The following is a 16,206-nucleotide window of genomic DNA, read 5'->3' as shown; positions in this document are numbered from 1 at the left end:
CCTCACTCACCAATCATATATTCATCATCAGATAGAGCCAGTAGGAAACCCACCTTTTCTACATGGTCACCCTGGATTTGTTGCCACTTATTATGCCCTATATTTTTTCTGGTTTTAGAATTCTGTGCACTTTATTCCTGTTGACTAATAGTTAAGTGTTCGTACTCCCACCTTTAAACATGATTTAACTGGCATATTGCTAATTGGTATATTGAACTTACTTATAAGTCATTAGTATATGGTACAAGATGTACCCAGGGCCTGGACCTTAGAGTGCCAATAGTGGACTGCACCACCTATTGTGCCATCCACTACGGTGACAGTGCAAACATAGCTTCAGGCCTATCCATTGTAGCAGTGTAAACACTGCAATTAGTAATGACAAACTAAACCACTTTGACAGGTCTAAGCCTCCCTTTTAAATATTATTAAGTCACCACCTATGTAGGTATTTTAGCCCACAAGACAGGGCACATGGCATGTAATTTGGGACAGGTAGGAATTTAATGTTAGCATGTCCTTACAGTAACTAGCACTCAAAAGCTATTTTTCACTGGCAGGCTTAGTTGTTTTGTCTAGAAAACGAAAGTACAGATTCAAATCATAATACTGAATCTTGGGAATAGGATAAGCTAGAAAAATATTTTCACTATTTTTGATAGTTATTAAAAATTCAATTCATTAATGAAGTCAAATTTAAAACAAACTACTACGGAAAAGTAACTTTTAGAAAGTTATCTTTTTCCTGCCTGAAGGTCTTGGAGCTTAGTTACAATTGCTTGCCAGCTTCTCCCAGCCAGTGACTAGAAAGTGAATAGGTGTGAAACATTTGAAAAATGCTTCTCAGGAGCAAACAATCGACTGATCTGAATGGGCAGAGATGACTGCTCGACTGCTCAGAACACCCAATATGCAGGGCCCATTGGGGCTTTGGGCATCATTTTTGGCACTACAATTTCAAATCCTGCTGGGGTGTTAAATCACTCTTGACAAGTCTGCTGGGTGTATACATAAGACTTGAGGTGCACTTGAGATGTGGAGAACTGGATGCTAAGACAATTCTTTTGTATCAACTGTCTAGTTGCTGGAGAATCCTGTCATCGTCCTACCAGATTTCTGTGTCTGGGTTTTACATATAACATTTAGGTTGCACTTGAAAGGAATGGAACAGGAGGCCAAGACAGTGTTTTTATATTCACTGCCTGGTTGCTCCTGAACTCTGCTTTTGCCCTACCAGAATTCTGTCTCTGGGTTTATTGGGGCTACAGTGGCTGCTTCAAATTGGATTTTGGTATTAGATCTGAGAGGACACTAGGATTACAACAGAACACTTCCCACACCCACACCCATTCCCATTCCCAGCCCTCAGAGTCCAAGTTTAGGTTGGCTGAAGACTTTTGCCATCTTGAAAAAGCCCAAAGTTGGGAGGGTTCGCCCCAGGAACCTTTGCATCATTGGTTATGGCGCGCCGGGTGTCATTCCCACCCACTAGGTCTTGCCAGGCCTAAATCTCCATGCACCCACTTCAGAACACTGTTGAACCTCAAGACAAATAGAAAAGCACTGGACCTACTGTCTGTGACCTGAGAGACGCCCTGAAGAACAGAACCTGTTCCCTCTTGTACCCAGGACAAAGAAGTGGACTTCAATGGCCATAAGGCTGACTTTGTGTTCAAGCTAGAGGGATGCAACAAGCTACAAGAGGACATTCCTACAAGTACCCAGCTGACCAGTGGCAACTGGACCTGGACTGGACCTTGCTGTCAGCCCCTGCATGACACCCTGTGAGTCTCTCTGTTCCTCTCTGAGAGTCTTTAGAAGTGAACTGCTGGAGTGGATTGGGACATACAGGACTAATTCAGAAGGTAAAATATTTCACTAAGACGTACCTGGTTGATGCATCTGACCCGTGTTCAACTGCAGCGAGACTCAAATGACACCTGGGTCCTAGTCTACAGCGACTGTTGACTATCATTGGCACTGTGTGCTTCTATGTGCTATTCCTACTTAAAATGTTACAAATTCTGTTATTATAATGTACTCTATTTTTTAAATTCCATTTGTGATTTTTATTCTGTTGCATTTTGACTTTATTACTGTTTTGGTACTACATAAATACTTCGTAGATTGCCCTAAATTAAAACAGTCTGCTCTGTGCCATAACTACCAGGATGTTGAGCTCAGATTAATTTTGTGCCTTTAGGGGTTCACCCTAACAAGGGCTGTGATTATTCCTTCAAGTGGGAGGTAACTCATGCAATTACTAATCTAATTTCTCGCAGATCCCACTTCCTATGCTAAGCCTACAACCCTCAGCTGACAGATGCTCCTCACATATCAAAACCTGCAATCATTGGTAGATTCAAAAGACATGTGGTACATGGCTAACGTGATTCAGATTTTGATGGTAATTGAAAATCCTCCAGTTTCTAGAGGAAGTGTTAAAACCAGAGGATAACTCCACAACAAAATTTCCTTCACCATTCTATCTCTGTGGTGGGGTAAATTCCACTAGTTGATTAGCACAAACAGAAATATGTTTTTTTTTGGTTACCACCTACGTCTAAATCAGGTCCTGTGCATTTACGAGTGACCAGAAATAGACTTCTCTCATGAGTAGAGAGCTTGCAGTAAAAAAGTTGAAAAACAATAGAAAGACAACAACGTAGAGACAAAAAAAACTATAAAAGTAAAAAACTAGACTACAAAAAGAAGAGTACAGAAAAACATTGAAAAAAGTCATTAAAAAACATAGTGTTGAGGGTAGGGTTTGAGTTCGGTTGACTTAGGGGTTAGAATTTGAGTAACCTGTGGTCTGAGTGAATGTGTTGTGATTATGACTGGAGTTCGCTTTAGTACTCCCCCTGTAAAATGGCACAGACAGCAATGTGTATGGAAAAACAGTTAGGGTTAAGGCAAGAGTAATAGGTCAATGTATGCCTTATTTACAAATGTGATAAAAGATTGACTGTTTATACTTCTGCCTTTTTAATTTTACATACACATACATATTTACCACAACTTTAGTTATTCTGCTGTTTTTGCACTCTGTTATATACCTTCAAATAGATATTACACAAATCAAAAGATACAGATATCCTACCACAGGCAAATGCTGTATATAATACAGCCCTTCCTCTAAAGCTCAGAATGTACATCATCATTGTAATCCTTCCTATTATACCAAGCATGCACCTCCTTGCCTGAGCGAGGTCCCCAAACCTACCTTCATGAACTGCTCCATGGATTTTGAGGCCAGAGAATTTGATCGAAAAAGAGTGTTCGGATCAGCTACAAAAGAAAAAGAAAGACATTTACAGATGGTTTGATACAAAACATAACTCGACCATTTGATTAATTTTCACCACATCATCATTGGCCAGGTGAAGCACAATATATCTCTGCTGTGGTATGATCCTTGAGTCAGCTGCAAGTTAATCATTTTTCCAAAACCTTTATATTTTAATTGTAGTGAGCTGGGTTATGGTTGCAGAAACTCCCCACACTTTTTACCTGTTTTTTCGATGCAACTTCGACTGAAGTGCTCTGGATTCCTGCTAACCAGGGCCCTAGTACCAGTGTTCCTTCCCTAAAACAAGACACCTGGTCACTTGATCCCAAAGTGACTAGGCACTTCAGCCCCCTGTAAATCCCCAGTAAATGGTACCCCTGGTACCTAAGGAATGGGTACTGAAGAGGGCACCTCATAATTACACCACAACTTGCGCCACTCTAAGAGACCCAACAACAACAACATTATGCAGACTGCCATTGCAGGCTGCATGATAAGGTGCTCCAAAAACTGAAAACACAACATGACACACACCTTTATGCCATGTCCCCTAAAACACTGGTTGTAAAATCTGTAATTCACCCCAACAGCAGGCCTTCAGCCCTAAGGCCGGATGCATTATATTAAAAGTGAGGGCATATATGCATGAGCAAATATGCCCCTTCTAGGTCTTTGCCAATTCTTAGTCATAGTAAGTGTACTGGGAAGCCATTTTAAATACATATGCTGGACACTGGTCACTACGAGTTCCCCAGCTACATGATGCCTTCTCTGAACCCAGGGATGTTTGGTATCAAACATCTTGTATTAATAAACCCTCACTGATTACGGTGATGGATTTATTAATAGATGCACCCAGAGGGCACCTTAGAGGTGCCCCTGAAAAACCTACCAACTACTGGTGAGCTTAATGACCAGTTCTGGCCAGTCTGCCACCAAAAGACAAGAATCTGACTTCCCAGGGGGAGAGCCTCGGCTCTCGAGAGGTCAGAAACAAAAGCCTGTTCGAGCTGGGGTGTTACCCACCCCTCCCCACAGGATGGCCTGCATTCCAAGGCAGGAGCTTTAAAGAAGCCCACCACCTTTGATAGGCAGAACTGGCCTTCCTCGGAGCAAGATGCAAACCTCCCTTCCACAGGCTTCATCTGGCATCTGGACAGGAGGGAAAATTAGCTATGCAGGAGGCTTGTCACACTTCCAGAATGGGAACACCCCTAGGGTGGTCAGCCTATAGTGGGCCACACTTTAGACTTTCCACCATCTTGAGTGTGGTGGAATTTAAAACTTTGGTTAGGGTGATGCCCACTCCCCACAGGAAGTGGTCAACTAGGGGGCTTAGTGACCCCAAGGGTAAGTAGTCCATTGGCTACTACCCTGCACTACCCTTATTGCCCCCTAAATTGAGTATTTAGGGGACCCCTGATACCAGATAACCAGATCTTTGCTGGATACCAAAGAAGGAGTGGACAAGAAGACTGCTGGAGCCAAGAACCGAGGAGCACAACTGACTTGGTGCCAACCCTGCTGGCCTGCCTGCTGCACCCCGCCCTTGAAAAGCAACTTACCTGTCCTGCTGCTGCAGCCTCCAAGAAACAGGATGAGCTGCCAGTTCTTCTCCAATCACCAGGAGGAACCCCCTTCGAATAAAGGAGCTGCTCCCCTGCATCAGCAGGCAACCAAGAAAGCCCTGAGGGGTCTGGGACTGACAAAATCCTGATGCTGGACATCACCACTGCACCCGGGCCACCTCGTCCATGTTGAAGTGGGCCAATGGTATCAGCATGGTCCCCAGGCCCTCCAGAAGAGAAGCCCAAGCTGTGCTCTCCTGCTGTAGACTTCACCATGGCATCTGCACCTGTCCGCACTAGACCCAGAAGAAGAAAACCAAGGGTGCTCCCACATCTCCCCACCTCGTGAGACCTGAACCCACTTGTTTGCTGGGTCGGACTGGATCCCAGTCCACGACTGCAGAGTGTTTCTTCTGCCCCCCGTAAATGTAAGCATCTCCAGTGCTGGACCTGATGCCAGAAGACACTCCTGCACCCATGCCCTACAGCCTGAGGAGGAGTGGACCTGTGGTGTCCCCATGTGCTCAAGGACATCAAGGGTTGAGCACCCGTGAGCTCAAGTCCATCCCTGCAGCGACTTTGTAACCCAACTGTTCTCAATAGACTTAAATGAGACACCCAATGCTGTAACACACCTCTGCACAAAGAGTGCACCAGAGTTCCCCAAGGTGACCTGTTGGTGTGGCCTTGGACCTTGCCCCATAACCCCCATATGTCCAGGAGTTTGGTCCAGTAAGTCATTGTTCTCTATCCTGGATTGCCGTCTTTGTTTTCCTCCATAGGATTGCGTTATTTTTTTAATAAATTAGTGTTGGATTTCTTTATTGAGTGTGTGTCTCACTTACTGTATGAGTGTGTGCCTTACATGCTTAGCACTAACCTCTGATATGTCCACACTACCCAAAAAGAGAGCATTTGGGATGTCATTTGTGCCTCAGTGATACATCCGGGGAATGCTTGGACTCTTTGCACAGTGCACGTCATTTTGGTCCACTATACAAAGAGCCATCTTCCTACGTTAATCCACTATGTCAGCAGTTTTATCTGACTACCTCCCTTTTTTATGAATGTCAATTACATTGATGTACCAACAAGGACCTGAACATCAGGTGGATCTCTTAATGATTTGAAGAGCGTAGAAAACTATAAGGATGTTTTTGCTTCAAAAGCCCATGAACCCAATAGAAAAACACATCTACAGGTATCACACTATGTGGAAGCTCATCTGACGATTGTGCTAACTCTAAAGGAAGTTCCAGTTGACTAGTTACAAAAAGGTTCTACTGGAGTTAATTGAATTGTTTGGCCGCGGTCAGAACAGGAAAACCGGCGGTCTCCCGCCGGTTTTCCGCTGCCCTATGGAATCCTCCATGGCGGCGCAGCTTGCTGCGCCGCCATGGGGATTCTGACACCCCATACCGCCATCCTGTTCCTGGCGGTTCGCCCGCCAGGAACAGGATGGCGGTATGGGGTGTCGTGGGGCCCCTGCAGTGCCCATGCCAATGGTATGGGCACTGCTGGGGCCCCCGTAAGAGGGCCCCACAAAGAATTTCAGTGTCTGCCTAGCAGACACTGAAATTCGCGACGGGTGCAACTGCACCCGTCGCACCTTCCCACTCCGCCGGCTCCATTCGGAGCCGGCTTCCTCGTGGGAAGGGGTTTCCCGCTGGGCTGGCGGGCGGCCTTCTGGCGGTCGCCCGCCAGCCCAGCGGGAAACACAGAATCACCGCAGCGGTCTTTAGACCGCGGAGCGGTGTTCTGTCGGGGGAACTCTGGCGGGCGGCCTCCGCCGCCCGCCAGAGTTAGAATGACCCCCATATTACCCACTGTTAAAAAAGTGTAATTCTACTATATTGACTGTACAGTATCCCTAAGAGATAATACCCTCAGCAATATATTTATGCTTCACATTTGCTATGACAGAGAGGGCACTATGCTTCACATTTGCTATGACAGAGAAGGAACCTGATGGATCAAAAATGTACTCCATAATTGATGGATTAACAACCAATTTATATTGCTGTGACATAAATACTCCATACATCCCCCATATCAGCATAAGGGTACTCTTCCAAAGTAGGATGGCAGATGCACAAGGCGTCTGTTGAGGTATGCACACACCCTATAATAACATTACGTGTCATGCCGTGCGCCCACACACATAGGGTAATAACGTAAAAGATTGAAGAATGCACACCATCACAAGAGGACAGCCACATTAAACACAATCACCACATAGTGTCCCTTGTCAGATGGGCATGTCAGAATAAGGGGTGAGTAATTTTTATCACTATCCATATAGGACAGGAGGTCAGGATTAATAATCTTGGCAGAAGAACCACTGCTACTTCAATGTGAGAAGAAAGATGAATTAACAGATTACCCTACAATAGAGATAGTTTTATGGAGTTAGGAGACCATCTCTGTCCTCCTAAATGCCCGAATCATATAGGGTCACAAAAAGTAGACACTAGCTGGGATCCTGCAAATCATAGCTGGGATCCTGTAAATTTCCCAGAGTCTACTGTTTTTGATCATGTGGTAGGTAGGGCCTAATACAACTTTATAAAAACTCCCTCCCCTACACGTTTATTCCTTTTATTAGGTCCCACATGCCTTTGCGACTAATTAGGTAATTATCCCTACTCCTTTTAAAGAGCTCCATTGGGAGCCCATTGTGGGTAATCTATTAGTCACCACGGTGAAGAGGGGACTGATGATGAAGCATGCCACCTCATAAGTGAGGGCCTTTGTCCTTTTTAGGAAGATCCTTAGCATTGGGTTTCCCTCTTCAGGGCATCAATTTCTCACTACAGGGTCCTTGATATCTTTATCTTCCTTTGCCAGACACTTTTTGTTATATGTAGTTGTGGGAAGATATATCTTGACAAACTTATTATGTCTTACCTTCTCTTCCTCTTTTTTTGTGGATTCAGCTTTTGTTTTATGCTATCACCATCAATACTCGTAGATCATTTAAATGGTCCTTGGGAGAAAAGATCATCTAACCTGACACAAAAAACATGGGTTACAGGATTGGTCGGTCCCAGGATTTGGTAGTTAACTTCAGTCCTATAAATGCCATCAGTAAGAAGATTTGTAGTGAGATTCTTTGATGATGGGCTTTTATAAAAACAGTGAAGTGAGGCGGAATTTGATGGTTTGGCAAGTAATGTTGGCGGGTCATTTTTACTAACAATGACCACTGTAATATTCCACAAAATATGAACGTTGATCCTGATGCTTATGCCCAAGGCAGATGCAAAAATCAGTTGTGTCACTTTCTGAGGATTATTATTCTGCAGTGCTGAATTTCAGAAGTGCATGGACACACTGAAGATGGCAGATTCCACTCAATCTTTTTATTCTTCATGGCTGACTCAGGGTCGGAGAATTGATGGTTCTCGAGATGCTTAGGGTCTTGACAGCTCAACAAGAGGAATGTCCTTAAAAGGTTCAGCAGGATTGAGCTGAAGACTAAGGGCCTCATTACGAGTTTGGAAGATGAGAAAAGGATGTCGTACTTGGGCCCCTTTGTCATGTACCAGATTAATGCCATAAGTTTCAAGAAAGGGGTGTGCAGACACCTTAAAATCAGCACATAATTTAAGATGGTGTTCAGAAAATCCCAGCCCAGGTACCCAATCCAAAATGAAGTCGAGTCTATTTCTTTGATGTCAGTTCTTGTTTGAATCATATGTTAGGAGGCATTTACAAGTGATGGATCAGTCGCAACACATTAGTTCACTGAATTTTCATCATGTCTTTCACCACCTTGTTACTATTTTTGGCCATGATTTTTTATTCTTGTAGTTGGAACTTCCACTAGAGCTATTTCTGGATATTCCTGCTTGGTTCTTTCCTCTTCCTTGCCCTGCTACCCTGCTCTCTCAATGTTTCTGTTCATCTCCAGATGGACGGAATGTGAGAAATCCAATTGCACCCCGCAATAAAAAGAGCCTAAGTTAAGTCTTTTGCAGCAAATTTCCGCCCATTATCTCAGTGAAACATGAAAACAGCACCTGTTACTATCAAAGACAGCTGGTGGTGGCATTGTGTTTTGGTCAAGCCAATAATAACGTCTGCAACAGTTAAAACATACTTTCTTTGGTTAACCAGAGGGAGTGGACAATATGATCTAAATAAACTATCTCCGAAGGCTGGGAAGCCTGATAAGAGGAGTGGGCTTTCATCTCAAAATGGAAGATGGTTTGATTAATTGGCAAACTATAATTGTAAAAAATATTTGCTAGTCTGCTTTGGCATAAACAGCTAACAGTATTTTTAGTGGCATTAACAACTAACAGTACTTTTGATGGAGCACTGTGATGGTAACAAGGTAGCAGCAGTGCCGGGTGAGTCCTTAAGGACTGCTTTAATAAGGTTCCACTTTCTCATTTTCTTTAAGAATATGTTTGTTCATTTTCCTGGGGACATAAACTATTGGTTTTCTCTCAAAAACAAACTTAACTGGAAAAGGTTTAGTGAATTCTGTTCTTTGCGCTTAATGCGATGCCTGGGTCAATTTTTGATTGCGACCTAGTCACTGCTGAAATCTTACGGGCGATTACTGCAGTCCTCAACGGTGTACCATCAGCAGTGTTCCCTTCACGGTGCGTTCCTTCGCTCTGGTATACCACAGTATGTTGCACGTGTGTTAGAAGCAGGCTGCCCTTTATCAGGGTTACCCTTTTCCCTAACTGTTTCACTTTTGCTGCATTTAATTAAATCTTCGAACAAGGAAAGCTGATTCTAAAACAATCATACGGAGAACTCGTAGGTCTGCTATTTGTAGGGCCTTTGATAGTGCCTGTATTTATGCCATTTGGGTGGTGGAATTGCCTAATGTAAGTCTTTATAGCTTAAATTCTAAACCCTCAAATTTCCCCCAGACAGGCAGCGGAGTATTGGTGTATTGTCCCCATGGCGGTTTGAGCCAACCCATCTATATAGGTATGAGTCCATGGGTATTTATATTCAAGAGGCTTTCTTTTTTTTTTCTATCAACTGTAGGTATAGTAAGAGTTCCTAGTTAATTAGTGTTACGCCATACTGGAACTGTATGTCTACTGCAAATTGAGTGGAGGCCAGTTGCACCCATCTCAAGCTTCCAGTTTAGGAATATGTGTCTTTGTGGCTGCTTCCATATTGTGTACTGGAGACGTAATTATTTTCTTTCTCTGTGTTGGGCTACTTGAACTACTGTCCGTTTTACCTAGGGGGTGCTAATTTCTCTTCGGAAGCAGAGACGAAATGTAATTCGGTTGCAATAGGTGTTTCCAGTCCTTCTCTGTAAAGAACATATGTGTAACCTGTCCTTGGAACGACCCATTAAGTTAGATTCCATTATTTCTGGATTGAACATATTTAGATTTGAGCATGTCTACCCTCAGTATTTTTAGACTTCAGTGTTATCATCTGCCCACTCATCCTTTGAAAAGGTGGGACATTTTTGCTGGTGCAAGGGTCTGACCTTCTGTGCATGAGGTCACTGTTAGCTAAGGATCAATGTTCTTAAATATCATTAGGGCTTGGAGTCTGACAAGTGTGTTTTAATTACATGTTTCCAGGAAGTTGAGCACCTGCTCTTTGCCCATTACTGGATAGCTCATAGCCCAAAGAATGAAGGTTCAGAAGGTATTTTGGATTTTCTGAAATGTATTTTAGATCCTTCTTCGGTCTACCCAAGTAAAATGCTTGTCACGTTAATGGCTAGTCATGCATATGTCAGCAACATATGAAACTGTTTCCAGATTCTTGCAGAAGATACTTGACACTAAAGGCGAAATTGTCATCTTAAGGCTATACTTTGACTAAAGGAACCGTTTGCCATGTCCAAAGTTGTTTAATATACTTTATGGATTAGATCTGTCATTTGCCTAAATAAGAAGTTTAACAGAGGACTAAATTTACTAAAGAAGAAACAAGCTAATACTCCGTTATCAGACAGACTATATTATTTTAAAACTTACAAAGTAGCATTATGGGAGGCAAAGCGAGCCTGCACTAACAAAAAAATGCTCCATCTTTTTCCCATTTGTAAGAAGAGTAATGCAAAAGGACTCTAGGAAAATGTCATCAACCGATATAAAGGCATTGACCATAATTCCTAATCTGATATTTTGGTAACAGTCTTGGTGCAGTATATGGCATTTTTGCACATTGTTCTCGTAGATCCAACAATTTTAGTGGTTGTATGTTAAAATATCATTGTCAGAAATATCACCTGACATCTAATATTTCGTCCTAAATTTTGTTTACAAAAGTATAGTCCCATTGTGTGTATATTATGTATTGTCAACTCCAATGGTGCAATACTTTTAAAACAATATGTAACACTCAATATTTATGTCAGGCAATATTATGACAATGATATTCTGGTACCACACAATTTGACAACCACCCGATGACTCTCCAAAAATTACTAAGTTGGTTTATAAAATTGAAAACCATATTATCACAAACAGGACTGATGTGGCTTCAGGTCCTAGGGACGCCATTTAGCACTTCAGCACTGTTTAAGCAGGATGTGAAACGATTGGCTCATGTACTTCAGGCTTTATATTTGGTATGTCTTTCTCCCTGTGCTGTCCCCAGCACTGTGTAGAGATCTATTTTACAACTAGCATAGAAGAAAAGGAAGTCTTCTGTCTCCTCAAATTAGAGCTTAATTTTCCTCACAAAGATTAAAGCCATATATTAAGCACAATTACTTCTAAATAAATTGGAGGTAAGGGCCCAAACCTGATTGCAAAGCTCCAAACACTGTATACCAACATGTGGGATACGATTAGCATTCGCTTTAAAATTGCTGTGGGAGAATCACTAACTTTCCTCCAAATTGTACACAGCACGAAGCCTAAAGAAGAGCCCTGTTGTACTACAACTCAGACTTAAAGCACCTTTTTTAACTTTAAGCTATGTTGCCTTCGTGTTGCCTAACCATCCCTCTCTCCCATACTTTTTTTCATGCATATTGCAGAGCAGCATGAGCTGCTGCGGAACATGTTTTAACCTAAAGAAAAGACTGTGGCTGCATCATTTTGCATATTTTTTTTAGTTTAAGCAATGTGGCACAGCAGCTCGTGCTGCTGTACAACATCTAAAAATTTTACAAAACCAAAAGATTTCACAGAGGTGAAACCTACTGGCATTGCCAATGCTTGTTTTCAGTGCATTCAAAATCGCAGTAATATGTCTGTGGTAGACATGCATCCAGCATTTTGGGACTGAGGCAGACGAGCCAGTTATATCCAATGTCCTGCTGCTGTTCATCATAGAGATGGTCCCATGTTTGGCAGGCGTGATTTGACAGATGGTCTATTAGTCAGCACCTCACAGTGGTCAAAACTTGGGAGTATTAAAAGACTGATTAACAGGTGGCTCAGCCTCGCTTTCAGACAAACCCTGTTAGTCGTCAGAGTCCACCAGCTACCTCCATTTTGCCCTTAAACCCCATCTTTCCATAGTGAGACGTTCAGAAACCCATAATGGCACCCAGTAATCCCCAAACAGCCCTATAAACTACCATTCGCCCCAGTGGCGTAGCGTGGGGGGTGCAGGGGGGCCGGCCGCACCGGGCGCAACATCTGGGGGGGGCGCGCTCGCACCCGCGAGTGCTAAAATCCACGGGTTAGGGGGCGCAAATTACTTGCCTTGCCCCGGGCGCTGACAACCCACGCTACGCCACTGATTCGCCCTATGAAAACACACCCCCAGCTGTTCCTTCAGCAGTTCCAGCTGGATGCTCAGAGGCCATTGACATGACCTCTAACATCAGCAACGGGCATTTTTTGGTTCAATTTGGTTTAAAAAGTGATTAGAAATCCATCGGTTGTACCAGCAGTTCAAATCATTGTGACATGCTATTTAACATGGCCTTCTATCATATTTAAAATATATGTATAGTATCTTTTCTTTCTTCTACCATCCCCCTCTGTGCATTATTTCTTACATATATTACGTCAGAGTCTAATTCGATGAGGCAGGATTAGAATGTAAAAGTTACACGCATCTCAATTTCAGTCAGACGTGGGGTGGGTTTGCCCTCACGTCAAACCGATTTCTTACGCCTAAATATTGCAAACAATAGTTGCAAGGTCAGGCAGCAGACATAGCTGTAAGGCTGCACCAGTCTTACGGACACTGGCAGCACGCAGCAGTAGGGCTGGACTGGGAACCCAAAGCAGCCCTGGCAAACTTTGTCAGACCAGCCCCATTGGGTGCATAGTGAGCGAGCCTGACTACTACATCTGGTGGTAGGGGGAAGGGCGCCTCCCCCCAAGACAATTTGGAAAGAAATGGCAAAAACAGTTCCTTGTACAACCCATTTTTCATTATATATTCAATTGTCTTCGTTTTTAAAGCATAGTAGATGATGACCTTACAGTGCACATGATATGCCAATCTATATTGGGGCTCTTCAATGATTCCCTCACCATCACCCAGTGCCTCTCATCTCTCCGTAGCCCATTTCTCACATGTATTTCATTTGTTTTATAGCGCCTCTCTTACCAGCATAGGGTGTCGGAGCACTTTACATCACATACACATACAGAGACAATTAATTATATATGTATACATCAGTGTATAGAAAATGTTATATAATACAAAGGGGACTACAAAGTGTAGGATTCACAGGTCATCCATACTTGTAGGCATTTTTTAAGAGTGCTTGGTCTGGGGAAGCATAAACTCAGGATTCAGAAGTAACACAGTGGTTAAGGTTGACTTTACTTTTAACAATCTATTTCTACCCAAACAAATCCTTTTTAGCAAAATTAACATAATCCAAGACTGGGAAAAAAACATATTTTTCTAACCTGCACCATGCAGCATGCATGCAGCTCTTTGATGGCAGTCCATAGCTCATTGTGCTAGATTATAATTGTAACTTATGAACTGCACAATACCAAAAGAATATATATGACAAAAGCAGTATCCCGCTGAGCTATGCAAAAAAAAAAATACTGTTCTGAAATCTGCATGCTACCCTCTCTTTGCAGTAGAAATATTAACTGTTGACACCACCCTTGGATGAGTCAAAACTGTGACTAGACAAAACTCAGATCTCTCTCCAGACGATACATTAATCACTAGAGTTATGTTGGCACTTTTATTGTTGCCTGAAAACTGTTGGATATACAAGGAGCTCTGCAGTGCTTTTTAGGTTGTGCGTTCAAGTGCTTTGACCTGTTGTAAGTATTGTGGGTTTTTAACCATGTCCACCTCATGCCCACCAGTTTCACTCGTTCGTGGGTTTGCCTTTCAAAAATCCCTTGATGTTATTGGTAATGGCTTGACATTTGTCCCACCTTGGGGGGGTCATGTTACCTCCTTGCAGACTGACCCTGTTACATGAATAATTGCATGATTGCCGATATACTGCAGCGTGTGTGAACTATTTATTTTCTTTTGTCTCTCCCCTTCATGCTCCAAGGCAGCAATGGCCCTCACAGCGCGAACAGCACCAACGCACACTCCATCAGCGGTATTGGAGCGCGGATCACATGGTTCACACTGTTACTTAATCAGAGTCATTTCACGCTCCATAGCTTTCCCAAAAACACTTATAATTGATACATACTTTACTAAAAAAACACAAGTCTGCAATGTGGCTCTCCCGGCACAGTGGGAGAGCTGATACTACAATATTAACTGCACTCAGGAAACGTCACCTCATAATGCCTTACCAGCATTCGTTTTCACAACATTCTTGCCCATAACTCAGCCTGTGGTGGTCCTAGGACAATACGACCACCACCAGAACGTTCAGCAAGACACACATTTTCTGTTTAGGTTGTCTCTGGGTCCCCACACTAGGTTAGTGGGGACCCCAAAATAATAACCCTTTCCCTCCATTCAGTGTCTTTTTAAGCCGTTTCATGGCTGGAACTTTTGTTTTACAGGTGAGAGTAGTTTATGTTTTAAGGGTCTTGTTTGTAATATTATTGTAGCAAGCTTGCTATCCCTGAAAATGTGTAATGCATTACAGGCTAAATATATGGTTACATTGCAATACTTTCAGTCATTTTCATTTTGTGTGGTTATGCCCTCTGGGGCTAACTATACGGCTATATGGAAGCATGACCATGTTTCTTACAAATGCTTTTTTCATAGTGGTGTTCTATAAGGGCTGTTCTGCGCATTACAGTCTAATGCCAAACGTTTATTTCTGATAAATGCTTTTATTGAGTTTATATGATAATTTTATATGTTTTATTAATCTCTCACCTTATTGCAATTATGACCATGACTCAGGTCAACTTAACATTCTTATTACACTATGACTGGTTGAACACTCTTGATATGTTTGGGTGACTCTTCTAGTTTATTTCTCTTGTTACTCCTCCGTGGCTACCTTGTTTTGGGAATTGTGTTAGCCAGCCAGCAACCCTGATTTTGGGGTGGTGAAAGTGGTATTCTATTGGAATTAGCATGGTAGATCTAAATTAGGATGCTAAATGGCAACATTTTCATTTTTAGCTGCAGATAGAGGAAGAAGGTAAATGGAAGTGCTTTAGTTATATGCAGGGCCACTGAAATTATGTGGCAGGAAAAGACCAGATTATGAGGCAAGGTTGACCAATTTATGTAGCAAGAAAAGTCCAGTTATGAATTTACAATGCCAGCAGCTCTAACTCAAGCAAATGCAAAACCCATTGTATTGCAAATGCTTGTTTAAAACTGCTGCACTGGTACAAAGCTCCCAACCCCCTCTCACCTCCCTCCACCCTCCACACACAGTAACAAAAGCACCTTCCACCCTTACAGCCTCCCGAGGGAACGCCCAATGCCAGGTACAGCCAGTCCGTATTTATGATAATGTATTAAAGATCTTTATTAAGCTACATGATGAAATGCCTTCTTATGAATCATCAAACGAGGCACAGCAGAAGAGCGCCAAGGAAATGGCACCAGCAATGCGTGCCCCCATGAATTATCATTCAAATAGCACATTTTGATATATGATGTAATTATTTTGTCCCAAGCATCGGCTTGACATTTCTTGAAAAACAGAAATATTGTTCCAAGCTTTCATTTTACGGAAGTAAATCGAATCCCAGAGACAACAGCTTGCAATTTTTCAATAAACCTTGTGCTCACCCATATAGCAGTTTTCATCTGTAGTAAATCCACGAGTTTGGTCCCCAAATGTCAGTTTGTCATTTTCATCAAATACTTACATCTTCTACAACTCCACAAGAACAGAATCTGGCTTATGCACCGATGTATCCGAAGCACACGCAAGGGATGCTCATCATATGCCTGCAGTAGCCATATTATGGCAAGATGACCACCCATCGAAAGACATAAGTGGCCACCCTGTGTGTGCAACACTGTGCC

The 16,206-nt window shown here is 42.7% G+C and overlaps 1 protein-coding gene across 2 annotated transcripts in view; it reads right to left on the bottom strand.

The window, feature by feature from the left end:
- The window catches only part of RASAL1 (RAS protein activator like 1), a 658,663-nt gene that overhangs the window by 125,726 nt on the left and 516,731 nt on the right, over window positions 1–16,206 (bottom strand). For both annotated transcript variants that reach the window (XM_069214557.1, XM_069214558.1), the window contains exon 11: window positions 3,227–3,291. In XM_069214557.1, coding sequence (XP_069070658.1) covers window positions 3,227–3,291 — 65 coding nt within the window. The remainder of the gene's footprint in view (window positions 1–3,226; window positions 3,292–16,206) is intronic.

The sequence above is a fragment of the Pleurodeles waltl genome, chromosome 11 (assembly GCF_031143425.1).
Source record: "Pleurodeles waltl isolate 20211129_DDA chromosome 11, aPleWal1.hap1.20221129, whole genome shotgun sequence".
In the NCBI taxonomy this organism is placed as follows: Eukaryota; Metazoa; Chordata; class Amphibia; order Caudata; family Salamandridae; genus Pleurodeles; species Pleurodeles waltl.
The sequence above is the reverse complement of the archived record's forward strand: the minus strand, read 5'-3'. Positions and strand labels throughout refer to the sequence as shown.